Source organism: Podarcis gaigeae, assembly GCF_964106915.1.
Source record: "Podarcis gaigeae genome assembly, chromosome: Z".
In the NCBI taxonomy this organism is placed as follows: domain Eukaryota; kingdom Metazoa; phylum Chordata; class Lepidosauria; order Squamata; family Lacertidae; genus Podarcis; species Podarcis gaigeae.
Genome location: NC_139691.1, coordinates 50604901 through 50622640, shown reverse-complemented (window position 1 = coordinate 50622640; position 17740 = coordinate 50604901). Strand labels below are relative to the sequence as shown.

The 17740-nt window shown below is 41.6% G+C and overlaps 1 protein-coding gene and 1 long non-coding RNA gene across 11 annotated transcripts in view; both read right to left on the bottom strand.

The window, feature by feature from the left end:
* Window positions 1–17740, bottom strand: part of LOC310836995 (P2R1A-PPP2R2A-interacting phosphatase regulator 1-like) — an 82128-nt gene that overhangs the window by 52068 nt on the left and 12320 nt on the right. For 2 of the 10 annotated variants that reach the window (XR_014560320.1, XR_014560321.1), the window contains exons 3-10: window positions 17024–17080; window positions 15038–15081; window positions 14899–14953; window positions 14624–14725; window positions 12084–12172; window positions 5472–5536; window positions 4506–4602; window positions 1788–2364 (exon numbers count right to left, since the gene is read on the bottom strand). Coding sequence is in view for 6 of the 10 variants with exons in the window: in XM_083723097.1 (XP_083579223.1) it covers window positions 2205–2364; window positions 4506–4602; window positions 5472–5536; window positions 12084–12172; window positions 14624–14725; window positions 14899–14953; window positions 15038–15081; window positions 17024–17080 (669 nt within the window). In the remaining 4 variants the exon portion in view is untranslated. Of the gene's footprint in view, window positions 1–768; window positions 2365–3486; window positions 3801–4505; window positions 4603–5471; window positions 5537–12083; window positions 12173–14623; window positions 14726–14898; window positions 14954–15037; window positions 15082–17023; window positions 17081–17740 lie in introns of those variants that run through there. The other 8 variants (XM_083723102.1, XM_083723100.1, XR_014560323.1 and 5 more) reach the window with 7 other exon arrangements.
* LOC310837058 lies at window positions 8132–10024 on the bottom strand. The gene is made up of 2 exons (XR_014560389.1): window positions 9198–10024; window positions 8132–8527 (listed from the first exon to the last, which is right to left on the bottom strand). It is a non-coding gene; the product is annotated as an uncharacterized lncRNA (long non-coding RNA).

The following is a 17740-nucleotide window of genomic DNA, read 5'->3' as shown; positions in this document are numbered from 1 at the left end:
GAATTGTGGTCCCAAACATCTGGAGGGCTGGAGTTTGCCTATGTCTGATCTATCCAAAGGTATCGAGCCTTTCCTGAATTGAGGTTTGAAAACTTCACTGCTACGGTTCTGAAGTTCCAGTACCAGGTCAAACAGCAGCCAGTAAGTGCACGGATTGACAACTTGTATTTTAAAATTATTAAAAATAAAATAATTATAAAATTGTTGTTATATAATATAAATTTTCTAAGCTGTAGATAACATCCTGTGTAATAGGTCTTGTATTGCTGGGACTATAGGAAACCCTCTTGATATGAGTCAGCCCTTCGTTTAGCTTGGTGTTGTCAACACTGACTGGCAGCTGTTCTCATGGGCTTCACGTGTGTCTTTCCCCCTGGAGATGTCAGGGAAAGCTTAATAATTCTAAAATAAAATTATTATAAATTATATTAATAACATTAATATTAAATTAATAATATATTACTAATTTTATAATTATAATTATTATAAAATAAAATTGTTATTTTTAAAAAATAATGATGATGATAATAAAAGATCGAATTTGTTGGATTTAAATCAGATTTCTTTATTATTTAGCAGCAGCTGGGAGGCCAGCCAAAACAGCACAGTTTATCTACACAAATACAATTCGCACGTGGATAAAATTGAAATATATATATAAAAATCGGTCCAGTAGCCCCTTAAAGACCAACTAAGTTTGTTCTGGGTCGAGGTTTTTGTGTGCATGTGGATAAAATAGTCATTTTAAAAAATAAAGATACCCCTGGGTGACATTTTACAATATGCACATTTATTGGAGGCGAGGAAACTCTCTCTCTCCCAGGCAAATACCGGAATACAGGTAACAAGAGGCCCAACTCCGATTCCAAACCAACGCTTTCCAAAGGAAAATTCCAGGAAGGGGAAAGCCAAATGTCCTTTTTTTCGCCCTTTTTCCGAGCCAGACAAGCACAATCACGCTTCAAATTCCGCACTATTTCTTGGAAGGAAGGAAATCAGAGTTTTCCAAATCCGGAAGACAAGAAACATTTGGAACCGGAATCGCACAAATCCGGAGGACAAAGTTGCCTATCAATACAGACCAGCCAGTGCTCACAGGACATGGGGAAAGGGCTTCAATCATAAAAAAATACTCTAATAAACCACCAGACTTTTGTTATTATTTTACAGAATTATAAATAATAAATAGCGTGACACAGTAGATTACAAATGGGTTGCATCTTTTTTTCCCCTTTTTGGAAATTAAGCCCAATTGGATCTTGTGAGGAATAAATCAGACTTCCTCAACCTCAGCCCTCCAGATGTTTTTGGCCTACAACTCCCATGATCCCTAGCTAGCAGGACCAGTGGTCAGGGAAGATGGGATTTGTAGTCTCAAAACATCTAGAGGGCTGAGGTTGAGGAAGCCTGGAATAGATCATTTCTTGCGCCCCAAACCGAATGACATTTCCCATACTTAAGTGTACTTCTCAGTTTCCACCAGCATTCATCTCAAGAAACAGGCAAACTCTGGCCCTCCAGATGTTTTGGCCTACAACACCCATCATCCCTAGCTAACAGGACCAGTGGTCAGGGTGATGGGAATTGTGGTCCCAAAATAGCAGATGGGGCCAAGTTGGGCCATCAACCTGGCCCTCCAGCTGTTTGGGGAATACAATACTCATCATCCCTAGGTAATAGGACCAGTGGTCAGCGATGATGGTAATTGTAGTCCCCAAACAGCTGGAAGGCCGAGTTTGACTAGGCCTGACCTAGAATAAACTCATTTATTTCAGCTCCATTCTTACCTTCGGAACAAGGGATCGCGACGGCGACTGGTTTCCCACCGACATTTTTAATGTGAATATAAATTGGATGCTTTTCCGGGAATTTGGAGGAAATGTGGGTGTCATTTCTTTGAAAGGAAAGTCCCAATCCAAGGATACGTTCGCAAAATAATTTGTAGTTAAAAGGAAAACCGAGCAGACGTTGGCAAAAGAATTAAAAGGGAAACCGGCAAGCCAGGCAGCGCCAGGGCCTGACGCGTCCATTAAAAGGAGGATTAAAATCGCCTGGAGACGTTGCCGAGGAGGGTTGGCGTGGGTGTTTCGCACTTGGCACTCCTAATCCGGATGCCCTGGGGGATTTTATGCCGCCGGTTTCTCCGTAGGCGGGTATAGCAAAAGGATGGCACAGGCGGACATCCAGGCAGGCAGCAGGGTGAGTCACTTGGGGGAAAGGTCTTCCATCAAGATGAATGGGGAAGCAGGTTCGGATCGCGCGGCAGGCGATTCCGCTGCGGCGCCAGAGGCGGCGCCTTTGGCCAGTGAGTCAGTGGAGGGGCTGGCGCCGCTGGAGCAACCGTCGAGGGCATCTGAGGGCAGGCTGCGGACACGAGGGGAAACCGCAAGCTTCAGTCAGGGCACATAAAATAAAAAATGGTCCAGTAGCATCTTAGAGCAGGTATAGGCAAACTCCTATGTTTGGGACTACAATTCCCATCATCCCTCACCAGTACTCCTGTGAAGTGGGGATGATGTGGGTTGTAGTCCCAAAACAGCTGGAGGGCCAAGTTGGGCCATGCAGCGGTGACCAAACTTGGCCCTCCAGCTGGTTTGGGACAATTCCCATCATCCCTGACCACTGGTCCTGTGATCTGGGGATTATTATGGGTGTTGTAGTCCCAAAACAGCTGGAGGGCCAAGTTACCGTATTTTTCACTCCATAAGATGCACCTGACCATAAGACACTGAACGAAAAAAATCTGAACGAAACAGTAGATGTATGAGTTTTGTGGTTCATGGTCACAGATGTGATTTGACGGCGAGTTTGGAGTAGCCCATTGCAAAAATCCTGAGAATTCATGTGGATCTGTGCTTTGTAACCACGTTTTTGCACCATTGCGGCCCCACAGAACAGTGGGTGCGTGATTTTTTTGGTGCAGGCTGTAGCCATGGACGTGTTAGGTGAACTGACGGTGAATTTGGGGTGACCCAATGCAATACTCCTGAGGATCCATGTGGATCCATGCTTTGTAATCAGGTTTTTGCACCATTGCGGCTCCACAAAAAAGTGGATGCATGATTTTTTTGGTGCAGATTGTAGCCATGGACATGTTACGTGATCTGATGGTGAATTTGAGGTGACCCAATGTAAAAATCCTGAGGATCCCCCCTCCCAGGCAGCCTCCTTTATCGTGTCCCTTATCTCTTTCCCCGATCGCTTACCAATCAGCTGCTTCCTTTCAACACCCCCTTCCCTCTTTCAAAAAAAGGAGCATGATCTGCTTTTTGACCCTGGGCAATTCAGCTCCAGGGACCACGTATTCGCTCCATAAGGCGCACAGACATTTCCCCTTACTTTTTAGGAGGAAAAAAGTGACTTATTGAGCAAAAAATACGGTATGTATCTGCACACTTCTTCAGGTCAGTACCCACCCAGGTGGATTGGGTACTATTATTTATTGCTATCAAGTCGGTTGAAATCACAATTCAAATCACTCATCAGTAAGGCTTGATTTAAAATCCTTTTTATTTACAGAAAGGTTAAGTCATGCTGCCATTCTCTTAATATGGACCATTGGAGGGAGGTTTCCTTTTTGGAATAATCAATTTACAGAGAAGCTTTTACAGTTTACGGGCTGGGGGAGTGTTTGTGGCAGGGTGGATTTGATACAAATCAAATAGATATAAATCCCTCATCAATCAGACTTTATTTCAATCACTCATCAGTAAGGCTTGATTCAAGTCAATTTTTTTAATAGAAAGGTTCAACCTTGCTGCCATCCTCTTAATACTGACAACCAGAGGAAGGTTTCCTTTCTGAAATTATAAATTTTCAGAATAGTTTTTACAGTTATATAAAAAATGAGTGATTTTTTAGCACACATGAAAAACTTTAACCACATCCGTATTTCCTGATGAATAGCCTTTGGACTAGAACAGGCATAGGCAAACTCGGCCCTCCAGTTGTTTTGGGACTACAACTCCCATCATCCCTAGCTAACAGGACTAGTGGTCAGGGATGATGGGAGTTGTAAGCCCAAAACATCCTGAAGGCCAGAGTTTGCCTATGCGTGGACTAGAAAGCCACTTAAATAAAAAATCTTTAGAAAGATTTTTCCTCCAAGAGCATTTTATTTTAAAAATCTGATTTAAATAAAAAAAATCTAATTGAAGAAAAAAAATCTGATTAATTTTTTTCAAGAATATGATTTTTTTATTTTAAAAAAAATCCTTGATTTTTAGCCACCCTGATCCATGGACATATGTCACTTCAACATAAAACTATATTTAGAAAGATTCCCATCCCCCAAAGCATTTTATTTTAAAATTCCAAATTAAATTTTAAAAATTTGATTTAAATTTTTTAAAAAATCAAATTAAAAAAAACTTTTTAATAAAAAAATAATTGGTTTTTATCCACCCTGGGTAGGAACTATTTTGGAATGCTAGAGCATCAAAAGATACAGCGAACCATTTCTGGGCATTGATGAGTAGTATATGTATTATTAAGATTAATTTTACCATGAGCTGAGGTCAGAAAGGTGCGTCGCGTCAGGTGAAAGCATGTTGGTGGTTCCTTGGAAAAGTCTCTTGGGCTGGCTTTCGGTTTCCATTTCACCTATTGAAATCAAGCATATTTGTTTCAGATGGTTTATTAGCCAAGAGGTGGAAACTGCCAGAGTTACCAATGATTGAGGAGTGGCAGAATGAAGATGGTGGACCAAGCCAGAGGGGGCCAAACTCAACCCTCCAGCTGCTTGGGGACTGCAACTCCCATCATCCCTGACCACAAGTCCTGAGAGCTAGGGATGGTGGGAGTTGTAGTCCAGGCATAGGCAAACTCTGCCCTCCAGATGTTTTGGGACTACAATTCCCATAATCCCTGACCACTGGGCCTGTTAGCTAGGGACAATGGGAGTTGTAGTCCCCAAAACAGCTGGAGGGCTGAGTTTGGCCATGCCTGGACTATGCAGAATTGGCCACGCTGACTGGTAGAATCCGGAACCAAGACAACCAAAAATTTCGAAGAGACTGGAGTAAATTTATTTGGTATATGAACAATTATTCTAAAAATGTACTGCAAAAAATCTGGCCAAAGAGATAAGAGTTGGCTACAAGGATATTAAGGTCAGAAAATGCTAATTTAAAGGGCGATACAAAGATCTGAAAAGAAAAAAAACAGGTGAAGGGATGGAGGGAAGTCACAAGCTTGGCAGAGAAAAGAGCAGGCCTAGGCCAACTTGGCCCTCCAGCTGTCTTGGGACTGACCACTGGTCCTGTGAGCTAGGGATGATGGGATTTGCAGTCCCAAAACAGCTGGAGGGCCAAGTTGGGCCATGCCTGATCTAGAGCAGGAGAGATGTGCAGCTCGGGCGGGCCACAGGTACCACAACAAGGGCCGCCCAGCAATTTGTCACCACCCCGTCAGTGGTGACACCCGGGGCGCCCTGCCTCCACTGCCCCCCCTTCCTCCACCTCTGCACTTACCTTTCCTTTTGATGGGACCAAGAGCGCTGGGCCGGATGCAGTTGATTGGACTCTGGCTCCTCCTGCTAAAATCAAAGCCGGATTATGGTCTTTCCAGGAACGGGGAAATTTCCGAGGTGACAAGTTGAATGACTTTAAAGCTACTATACTGTGTTTTCAATATTATAATCAGGGTGGATAAAAATCAATGATTTTTAATTATTTAAATCAGATTTTTAAAATAAAATGCTTTTGAAGGAAAAATCTTTCTGAAGATAGTTTTCTATTTCGGTTACATTATAGCCCAAAGGCTATTCATCCAGGAAACAAGGATTTTTTTAAAGTGCTAAAACTCAGTCTAAGGCAGGCATGGCCAAATTTGGCCCTCCAGCTGTTTTGGGAACTACAACTCCCATCATCCCTAGCTCACAGGACCAGCGGTCAGGGATGATGGGAATTGTAGTCCCAAGGCAGCTGGAGGGCCAAGTTGAGCCACCACTTTTCTAGATCAGGCGTGGCCCAACTTTGCCCTCGCTGGTCTAAGGTGTGTTTTAAAAAAATTAATTAACCACATCAGTTAACAAACATGGATACATGTGCTATAATGTTGTTCCTTTAGTGAAATAAATGGTTTAAATTGTTATGAAGGAAATGATTATTTTTCTCCTTCCAATCAAGTACAGCAGAAAAGTTGTCCAAATAGAAAGAGTTAACTTATTAAACCTCACCATAATTTCATGTTTCTAATGGTGTAACTAAATCAGTCATTTTTTATATAACTGTAAAAACCCCTCTGAAGATTTATGATTCCAAAAAGGAAACCTTCCTCTGTTTGTCAATATGAAGAGGATGCCAGCAAGGTTAACCCTTTCTGTAAAAAAAGGGATTTTATTATTCCCAAAAGGAAACCTTCCTCTGCTTGTCCATATTTAGAGGTTGCCTGCAAGGTTGAACCTTTCTGTAAAAAAAGAAAGAAAAAAAGATTTAAATCAAGCCTTCCTGACTAGTGGTTCAAATCAAGGAATTTAAATCGTGAGTTAAATCGGTTTGATTTAAATCAAATCCACCCTGATTATAATGCTGTATAGGAAACCCTCCCCCCCCCAATCCTTACAAAGAGTAGCCTTTCACAAGATTTCATCCCGAAAAGAAAACACCATAATATTTTTCACCCCTGGAGGAATTTCACTGAAGATGGACTCTGTGCCCAAGCAGGTTATCAAATGAACCTCTGTTAAATGAGTCTGCTCTTTAATAAGCAGATCTACACGGTGCAGTATTTTCCGGGCAACACTAATAACATCAATATAAAGTTGAAAATAAATGCTATCATCTGCAGAAAATAAAACACAAATAATGACAAGTTATGTAACATCCGAAATGCCAATTTATATCTGTATAGATGAGGAATGCAACACACGTGTTTAAATGATAACTGAGAAATTTCCACAAGAAAGAAATTTATTTAAAAAATAGGCTTTAAGTAACCAGCCTGTGACTTTATAGTTTCAAATTGCGTTGTGCTGCCAGATTTGATATATAGATATATTGGTCCATCACCAAAGAGTAGTCAACATAATGAGTTGACATTTTAAACAGTGCTGAAGCAACCTGCATAAAAGGTAAAGGTACCCCTGCCCGTATGGGCCAGTCGTGTCTGACTCTAGGGTTGTGCGCCCATCTCACTCAAGAGGCTGGGGGCCAGCGCTGTCCGGAGACACTTCTGGGTCACGTGGCCAGCGTGACAAGCTGCATCTGGTGAGTCAGCGCAGCACACGGAACGCCGTTTACCTTCCCGCTAGTAAGCGGTCCTATTTATCTACTTGCACCCGGGGGTGCTTTTGAACTGCTAGGTTGGCAGGCTCTGGGACCGAGCAGCGGGAGCGCACCCCGCTGTGGGGATTCAAACCCCCGACCTGACGATCGGCAAGTCCTAGGCGCTGAGGTTTTACCCACAGCGCCACCCGCATCCCCTGCATATTAAATAACAAATAAACAATAAGGAATACGTACCAAGTAATCTTTTTTAGGATATCCATACATGTAAATATAATACTTGTAGATCAGAGCTCACTAACCAGTGTAGTTAGCTGATGCTGATAAAACTGATGTATAGAACTGATAATTATTTATTTGACACACCTGTCAATAACCTCAAGAACAGTGTAAGAAAATTGAAAGGTACAGTACATTATTTGGAAATTGTAAATTTTGGTGACATTCTACTATTAATAATAATTAGCCACGTGCTGCGGCTGAATTTGAGTAGACAAGTAAGGCAACACACAACATGTTTAAATTGTACAACTGATAATCTGGTTTTCGTGTTGGTTTTATGCACGTGGTTTTTAATGTGAAGCGCCCCGAGAGATATGGGGCGGTGTAGAAATACAAGAAATAATAAATAATAATAACAAACACGACACCAGACACTGTCCACCAGCATACATCTAGATTCAGGTGGGTAGCTGCATTGGTGGGACGCAGTCAAAATAAATAAATGGTTCAGCAGTGCCTTAAGAGACCAACTCAGTTTGTTCTGGGTCAAAGCTTTCATGGGCAGGCCCCCTTCTTCTGATACACGGAAGCAGAAGTTCCCTGACACTTATATATAGAGGGAGGGAGGGATGGGTGGGGTATTTCTCAGAAGGGTAGTAGGAGATGGGTGATTTTACAGTTCCCAAAATGGAAACCTTCCTCTGCTTGTCCACATTGAGGGGATTACTTCTTCAGATATATTGAAGCGGAAGTCCCCAGACCCTGATATATAGAGGGAGGAGAAGTCCCCAGACCCTGATATATAGAGGGAGGGTGGGGCGGGGTTTTTCTCCGAAGGGTAGTAGTATGGGTATGGTCAACCTGTTGGCGACTGTGAATGACTGCAATTAGTCCTACAGGAAAAAGCAAGGGATGGTATGCAGATGAGCAAAAATAGCTTTAGCATATGCAATGAGACAGGAATCCAATATCTCTATTCAGATGAGGTCTCTCCATAGTTTTCAGTTTAGTAATAAGTTGCAATTCAGCCACTTTCTGAAATTCTTTTGCAGCAAGACAGCTGCTTTCTCTGTAATAAACTGACAACTTTTCTATTTTTTTTTTACTTTTTTGAAATGTTTATTGATTTTGAATTTAGCTGCGAAGAGTCAGTAGGATATACAGATCAATGAAAAGGAAATAAAAACCTTAATAATAATAATAATTTATTCTTTGTATCCCGCCCATCTGACTTGGCTGCCCCAGCCATTCTATTTTTTTTTTTAATGATATTTTATTAAGTTTTAAGAATAACAACAAACAGAAAAAGGAAAAAACACATACACAAAAATATAAAGTTATAAAATACAAAAAATACAGAAATTTAACTTAGAAAAAAAGAAAAAAAAGAGAAGAAAAAGCACATTAAAAAACACAAAAATCCCTCTTTTTAATTTCTCATCTTTGATTCACTTATTTTCCTGACTTCCTCACATCTCCCTTTTTTGTATCCCTTTTGAAAATTAGTTCAGCAAATTCATATCCAATTAATTTATCTATTATCAATCCAATCTTATTTTTTACCTTGTTGCTAGAACCCCTTCAGTTCATTTCAATGTCATTAACATTCAAAAATTTCACAATGTTTCTGTAGATAAATTTTAAATTTCCTCCAATCTTCTTCCGCCAACTCTTCTCCCTGGTCTCGGATTCTGCCAGTCATTTCCGCCATTTCCATGTAGTCCATTCCTTGCATCTGCCAAAACTGACAACTTTTCTAAATGACTATAAAACATACTATCTGAAGCTCAGGCAGCTTTCTGCAAGAACCACTCAACATCAGACCACTGTCTAATGCTGTCCCTCCTAGCCGAGAAGTACACCAGACCTCGACAGGGAAAACACTTTGTGGCCTTTATGGACCTGAAATCTGCCTTTTGACTCCATCCCCAGATTCCAACTATGGGCCAAGTTACATCTAGCACTGAAGGATAAACGTCTCCTATATCTTACTAAAGCCCTGCACTGTGGAAGCAATTTGCAGGTTAGGTGTGGGTTGCAGGGCCAGCTCTCAGACTGTATTGAGATGGCCAGGGGAGTGAGACAGGGATGTATTTTGGCCCCTACTTTGTTCAGTTCGTTTCTGAATGACTTAGAGGCAAGCTTATGGACCCCGTTGGCCACGTTCCAAAAATAGGGACGAGAAAGACCCCTCTCTTGTTGTATGCGGATGACGCGGTCATCCTCTCCCGAACCAGACCTGGCCTGAACTATCAACTAAGGAAAGTCTGAGACTACTGCTCTGGTAATGGGTTATCCATCAGTTATGAAAAATCTAAAGTCCTGGTGCTTGAGAAGAGATTCTCCCTGAGTAAATGGGTACTGGACGGTCACAAACTAGAGCAGACCAAATTCTTCCGGTACCTAGGGCTTCTGTTCCATTATTCCAAGTCCTGGAAACATCATTGACAGACCGCCTATCAAAAGGCGGAGGTAAGCAAACTGGCTATACTTCAATTATTTTATACAAGGGGAGGCCATTATATTCCATCAGCCATTAAGGTATTTAATGCAAAATCTGTCTCTCAACTCCTCTACGCCTCCAGGCAAAGTTTCTCCGGTCCAAATTGTGTTCCAAATGCAATACTATTTTTCAAAACAGGTGAATGTCCTCTATCAACTAAAGCATGGTGGGCTGGCCTGAGATACTAGCTCAAGATCTGTGTCTTTGGCCTAGGGAAGGGCTTCCATACCTTCCATACCTAAACAACGAGGAGTTTGCCAGCTCATAGATGAAAATGATGGTTAGAAAAGCCACTTGGCTTGGCATGCTACCTTCTCTCCTGTACCATCTGGGCTATGATACTGCCTTTGAATCTCTGAGGCAAAGCCTCTGGAACATATCACATAGTGATCTCCGATCTCAATCTCATGTTATCTGTGGCCCATTAGAAGTAGGAATTCACTATGGGTTCGAGTTTCAGACACCTGCATGTCTTAGAAATTTGTCTGTACCAACATACCGGCGTCTTTTCACCCAAGCCAGATTAAATGTATTCCCATCAGAAGTGTTAAGCGCCAGACTGAGAGGTGTTGTTGTTGTTGTTGTTTAGTCATGTCCGACTCTTCGTGACCCGCTGGACCAGAGCACGCCAGGCACTTCTGTCTTCCACTGCCTCCCGCAGTTTGGTCAAACTCATGCTGGTAGCTTCGAGAACACTATCCAACCATCTCGTCCTCTGTCGTCCCCTTCTCCTTGTGCCCTCCATCTTTCCCAACATCAGGGTCTTTTCCAGGGAGTCTTCTCTTCTCATGAGGGGGCCAAAGTCTTGGAGCCTCAGCTTCAGGATCTGTCCTTCCAGTGAGCACTCAGGGCTGATTTCCTTCAGAATGGATAGGTTTGATCTTCTTGCAGTCCATGGGACTCTCAACACTCTCCTCCAGCACCATAATTCAAAAGCATCCATTCTTTGGCGATCAGCCTTCTTTATGGTTCAGCTCTCACTTCCACATTGCTACTTGGAAAACCATAGCTTTTACTATACGAACCTTTGTTGGCAAGGTGATGTCTCTACTTTTTAAGATGCTGTCTAGGTTTGTCATTGCTTTTCTCCCAAGAAGCAGGCGTCTTTTAATTTCGTGGCTGCTGTCACCATCTGCAGTGATCATGGAGCCCAAGAAAGTAAAATCTCTCACTGCCTCCAGATTGAGAGGTATCCCTTATCAAAATAGGATCTGTGTGCGCTCTCAGGACGTCAACTGCATGAGGCATATTTTATTGCATTGCGGACAATATGATCAAGCTAGGGAACTATAGATTAAACCACTATTGGCAAATCGGCTGGGTCAATCTGAAGCCTACTATATCAAATATCTTCTGGACGACAAGTCCAATGATATCACAGTGGCCGTGGCAAAGTTTCTTTCAGTAGTCATACAAATCAAAGATCAACATACCCATGACTAAACAAATAACGCTTCGGTCTCCCTTCTCTGGGGGGTTGTCTGTATTAATCTATTTTATTTTGAATCCATTTTATGGGTCGTTGGACCACATAACATAATAAAGATTATTATTATTATAGAAACAGTTAACTTATTAAACCTCACAATAATTTCATAATTATCTGTCAATCAATGTATTTTTAATAGTAGAACCAAATCAGTCATTTTCGATAAAACTGTAAAAACTGGGAATTTATTATTTTCCAAAAATGAAAACTTAAAATAAATTGTCATAATTTGTTTATGAAACAAATTTCATAATTATCTGTCAATCAATGTATTTCTAAGAGTAGGACCAAATCAGTAATTTTTGATAAAACTGTAAAAACTACTCTGAAAATTTATTATTTTCCAAAAAGGAAAACTTTAAACAAATCCTGATTTCCAGATGAATAGCCTTTGGACTCGAATGTCACTTAAATAGAAAACTATCTTTAGAAAGATTTTTCCTCCAAAAGCATTATATTTTAAAAATCTGATTAAATAAAAAAAGAATCCCAATTTTAAATATATATATATTTTTTAAAAATCAATGGTTTTTATGCACCCTGATATATTCCATTCACAGGCATAGTTCATGTACAGTATAAATTAACAGTACAGACATCAAACTGATTATTAAGAAACACTTCCACAGATACAGTGACTTACTTTGAAAATCTCCTTGTGGGGCTGGGAATTGGGCTTGGAGGCAGTCCATTACTACTCACAAACATTTGCAGGGAGGGAGAAAAACATTGCTAGGAAAGACAAGCACAGCATTGAAAAGCACCTGAAACGATGTTTTAAAGAAGTCTTATCAACATATAAACACCAGTGAAATTAGCTAAAAATGTATAAAACAATGAATCGTCGTCGGAAACGTAAAGAAAAGGTAGCTACTTTTTAACCGTATGTGGTTTAAAAAAAATGTTGAAACATACATTTATTTTTAAAAAACAAAACAAAACCCAGAAGCCTTCTTACTAGGAATTGTGGGTAATAAAATACATAAGCAATATAAAAGACTGTTTTTATCTGCAAAAACTGCAGCAAGAATATTATTAGCCCAGAGATGGAAGCACATGAGATGCCCATGAAAGAAGAGGGGCTGACGAAATTAATGGACTATGGTGAGCTGGCAAAACTTGCAGGGAAAACTCGGAACCAGCAAGACCAGACTTTCCTGAAAGATTGGAATAAACTAACTTCGCTAGTAGGGTTGCAAGAAGTTTTACAAGGTGGACTTTATCCATTATTTCAAAGTATAATTTAAAAATGGTTGATTTACGATTAGGATTTCTTAGTACAGTCATACCTCAGGTTAAAGATGCTTCGGGTTAAATCTTTTCAGGCTGCGTTCCGCAGCAACCCGGAAGTAACAGAACAGGTTACTTCTGGGTTTCGCCGCTCACACATATGCTCAGAATGACGTCACACGCATGCGCTAATGTGGCAAATCGCAACCCGCACACTTGCAGATGCGGGTTGCGTTCTGCTCACGATGCAAAGGGGGCTCTGGAACGGATCCCGTTCGCATCCAGAGGTACCACTGTATTTTTTTGTCTATAAGACTAGGGTCTCCCCCTGAAAAATAATGTCCAAAACTGAGGGGCATCTTATACACATGGGCCATCTCCCCCCCCCCCACTTTCATAAATCAGGGTTCCTAAAAATAGGGGGCATCTTACAGACAGAAAAATACGGTAATTTAAAAATGGTTGATTTACGATTAAGATTTAATAGTACCATATTTTTCTGCCTATAAGACACCCCCATGAATAGGACACCCCCTATTTTTGAGGACTCCGATTTAAGAAAATGGCGGCGAGATGTATACGTGTATAAAAAGGTAAAAGGTAAAGGTACCCCTGCCCGTACGGGCCAGTCTTGACAGACTCTGGGGTTGTGCGCCCATCTCACTTAAGAGGCCAGGGGCCAGCGCTGTCCGGAGACACTTCCGGGTCACGTGGCCAGCGTGACATCGCTGCTCTGGCGAGCCAGAGCCTCACACGGAAACGCCGTTTACCTTCCCGCTGGTAAGCGGTCCCTATTTATCTACTTGCACCCGGAGGTGCTTTCGAACTGCTAGGTTGGCAGGCGCTGGGACCGAGCAGCGGGAGCGCACCCCGCCGCAGGGATTCGAACCGCCGACCTTTCGATCGGCAAGTCCTAGGCGCTGAGGCTTTAACCCACAGCGCCACCTGCGCCCCAAATTTTCGACATTATTTTTTTAGGGGGAAAACCTAGTCTTATACACAGAAAAACACAGTAATAATTACAATTCCAAAATGCAGTATTAGATAATAAGTGGGGAACCAATGAGTCAAGGAAGAGTGAAGTCTCAGGCTGTTGTAGCCAAATGCTTTCTATATTATATATAAATTGCATGTTATGTTTAAAACATTTACAAAAAAATAATAAAAATTATGATATTAAAAGTTTTATAAACATATTGCAAACATCGGATGCTTTTTTCTCACTTAAAAAGTGCTGTCATCAGAAACCACTGTGATACTCTAGCAGGTTCTCAAAATTGGTGCTCAGGATTTCACTATTCCACCCCTGCTAGTGAAGGAAGCTGAAATGACGCTACATGGTACTCCTTCCGGCACAAATTACTTTGACATTAAATCCAGCTCCAAACCACCGGAAATCTTAATTCAGCTGCCCATGTAGCTTCTGAGCATTCAGCATTCGGTTGCATGCTTTGGATCAAAGGTTTTGTGGTGTTAGTGAGCAGGGAATCTACGGTTTTTACCAAGGCAAGCTTTAATGCGACGGTGTTTTTGTTTTTAACTTGACTACATGGGAAAGTAAAGGATATTTATCTCTCCATTTCTGGACAGAGGCAACAAGAAGGCTTGGTGCCCACAGCCCTCTCTGAAGATTATTAATGAGCTTATCGGTCCAAAAGATTTGAGGCCCCGCTATAAAGTGGTACCTCTGGTTAAGAACTTAATTCGTTCTGGAGGTCCGTTCTTAACCTGAAACACCACTTTAGCTAATGGGACCTCTCGCTGGCGCCGCGCGATTTCTGTTCTCATCCTGAAGCAAAGTTCTTAACCCGAGGTACTATTTCTGGGTTAGCGGAGTCTGTAACGCGAAGTGTTTGTAACCCAAGGTACCACTGTGTATCATTTAGTTCCTGTAGTCTTCCCACACTGCCGCTTCCCTTGCAACTCCCAAACTGAGGAAGTTTTCTGACGTACCTTTCCAATCCCCCTCGTTGGTGAAGGTGCCGGAGAGACGGGAATGAAGTCTATCCTCTTTGGAGACGAGGATTTTTCCGATTTGTCCAAGTCATTGTCACTCTGAGAACACAAAAGGGTCATGTTGACAGCCTCACGGGATGCAGCGGCCCTAGAGGCTGCGCCATAAAGATCCCGATGAAAAAGAGAACGCCAATCACTCCATCCCCCACTCTGAGCTCACTGGTTAAGTCAGAGAGTAGAATTAAAATATTAAACATCTGTAAAAGGATTACCAGGCTCAAGCTTTCTTCCCATGATTGGCTTATCTGCATTGCTGTTTGGACTTCCCTAAAACACAAAAAGGCTCATCAGTGGCGACAAGAGAACACAGTATCTGCTTTTTTTAAAAAACAGCAGCTCAGTTGCGCTTACCTTTCATGCGCCGCTTCTCTGTTCATCAAATCCACTCCTTCCTCCTGGAGTACAAGAATTCACAGCTTAGTTCTCAATGACTTCCTGCTCCGCAAAATTATCGTTTCCTATATCAACCACATATCCTATATCAGGCACCGGCCAACTCAGCCCTCAAGCTGTTTTGGGACTACAATTACCATCATCCCTAGCTAACAGGACCAGTGGTCAGGGAGGATGGGCGTTGTAGTCTGAAGGGCCGAGTTGGCCTAGGCCTGTCCTATATCAGCAGAATCTAATATATCCTATATCATGGGTAGGCAAACTAAGGCCCGCTGGCCAAATCCGGGCCATTGGCCTTCTCAATCCAGCCCGGAGACGGTCCTGGAATCAGCATATTTTGACATGAGTAGAATGTGTCCATTTATTTAAAGTGCATCTCTGGGTTATTTGTTGGGCCTGCCTGGTGTTTTGACATGAGTAGAATGTGTCCATTTATTTAAAATGCATCTCTGGGTTATTTGTGGGGCATAGGAATTCGTTCATTTTTATTTCTTCAAAATATAGTCTGGCCCCCCCACAAGGTGAGTGATAGTGGACCAGCCCCGTGCTGAAAAAGTTTGCTGACCCCTGATCTACAGGGACTGTTCAAAACTAGTAGACTCCATGCCAAACTGTGTTCAAATGCTGCTTAAAAAGAGCAGAGGTCACCTCTGTCACTAATGTACATATGTGTGGGTTTTGTACGTGTAATGGTGTCTGTTCCACCTGTCTGTTTATAAAGTCCAAACCATCCACATGAAAGGTTGTTACAGTTCCATAAAATCCTTTCACATAGTCTAAGACAAGGATTTCCGGAATATTGGCCTTGTTTCGCCGTCCTGGGCTTCATCAGTAGTTAAAACTCTAAGTAATGCAAATATATACAATATCATTACACAAATGGACCTTATGCATGAACTGACTATGGAATGATCTGATCCACTGGGTCTTCTGCTTCGTTCGTTTGTTGAATTTTATGAGTTACTTCTGTTGAAATTTACAATTTGATTCTATGAATAGTATACCTTATTTATCTAAGAACACAGCCGGTTACATCTCATGTGCTTATTGAGTTTCCAAAGTTAAAGTCATGCTCAAGGCTTACAACATACTATAAAAAATACGAAACTACAAAGAAAAGTAGTCACATACAATAAAGAAAACATCCAATAGTACACAAACAAATAGAACAATTTCCATGTAAAATGGAATTCCATGTAAAATGTAAGATTCTTTATACAGTACAAAATATTAACAGCAACAACACCCCCAACAAAAGCTCCAGTCCAAGATTATATAGAGACCATTATACAGGGTTCTAAACAAAAGTATGATGATGATGATATAGCTCAGCTTCTAGAATGCAAGTAGGAGGATTCCAATTAGCAATGGCCAAAGGTTAAATCAGGCACATCCAAACTCAGCCCTCCAGCTGTTTGGGGACTACAACTCCCACCATCCCTAGCTAGCAGGACCAGCGGTCAGGGATGATGGGAATTGTAGTCCCAAAACATCCGGAGGGCAGAGTTTGCCTATGCCTGGGTTAAATGCACACTGTGGGACCCCAGACCTGCAAACAAGAACTTGCCCTTAAGTTGCATTTAACTGCCGTATTTTTCCGTCTATAAGACGCCCCCCAAATTCTGAACATTATCTTTTCAGGGGAAACCCTAGTCTTATACACGGGAAAATCTGCTCTTCTGAAAATTAGGGAGAGGTGGAATAGGGTCATGGAGACCCCAATTCTAACAACCATATGTGGAAGCTAGAAAAATTTAGCTAAGAAACCCAGAGGTTTTTTCCTTTTAGGAAGGCAAAAAAATAGAGCTTGGTTTTGGGAGTGGAGCACACAAGACAACTGTTTTCTTCAAAGAACTGAGATATTATTGAGAGACCAATTCCAAAGAACTTTTATATATGTTTGTACTTTAATGACAGTGCCCATAAAAGTGAAATGTTGCTTACCCTTCTGATCTGATGGAGTCGGCTGCTGGGGATACGAATTGTAGAGGAAGAGATCAGCTGCAGGAGAGAAGGAAGAAGGCACAGACCTTTCAGATGTTACCTTTCTTTGGTTGGGCTGAAAACCGACACTCAATCAAGAACCTGGCACGCCACTTTGTAAAGACGGAAAGATGAGCCGTTAATAAAAACCGCCCACAGAACTTGTATAGTAATAACACCAGGGTGGATAAAAATCATATATATATATATATATATATATATATATAAACAAAAAACAGATTTTTAAATTTTAAATTGGATTTTTTAAAAAAATACCGTATTTTTCCGTGTCTTTTGGGGGGTTTTTACCCCAAAAATAGGTTTAAAATTGGGGCTCATCTTATACATGGGTAGTGCTGAGGGGTGTTTTCTTAATTTGGAGTCCCCCATGGGGGGGACTTATACATGGGGGCATCTTATACACAGAAAATTTCGGTAATTTGAAAATAAAATGCTTTTGGAGGAAAAGTCTTTCTAAAGATAGTTTTCTATTTAAGTGACATTCTAGTCCAAAGGCTGTTCATCAGGAAAGAAGGATTCATTTAAAGCAGAGGTTGTCAAACTAAGGCCCGGAGGCTGGATATGGCCCACTGGGCTCATTAATCCGGTCCATGAACCTTGCAGGACCCTCCCGCCCACTTGGTCAGTCCCCGCGCTAAACAGGCACAGTGCAGAGGC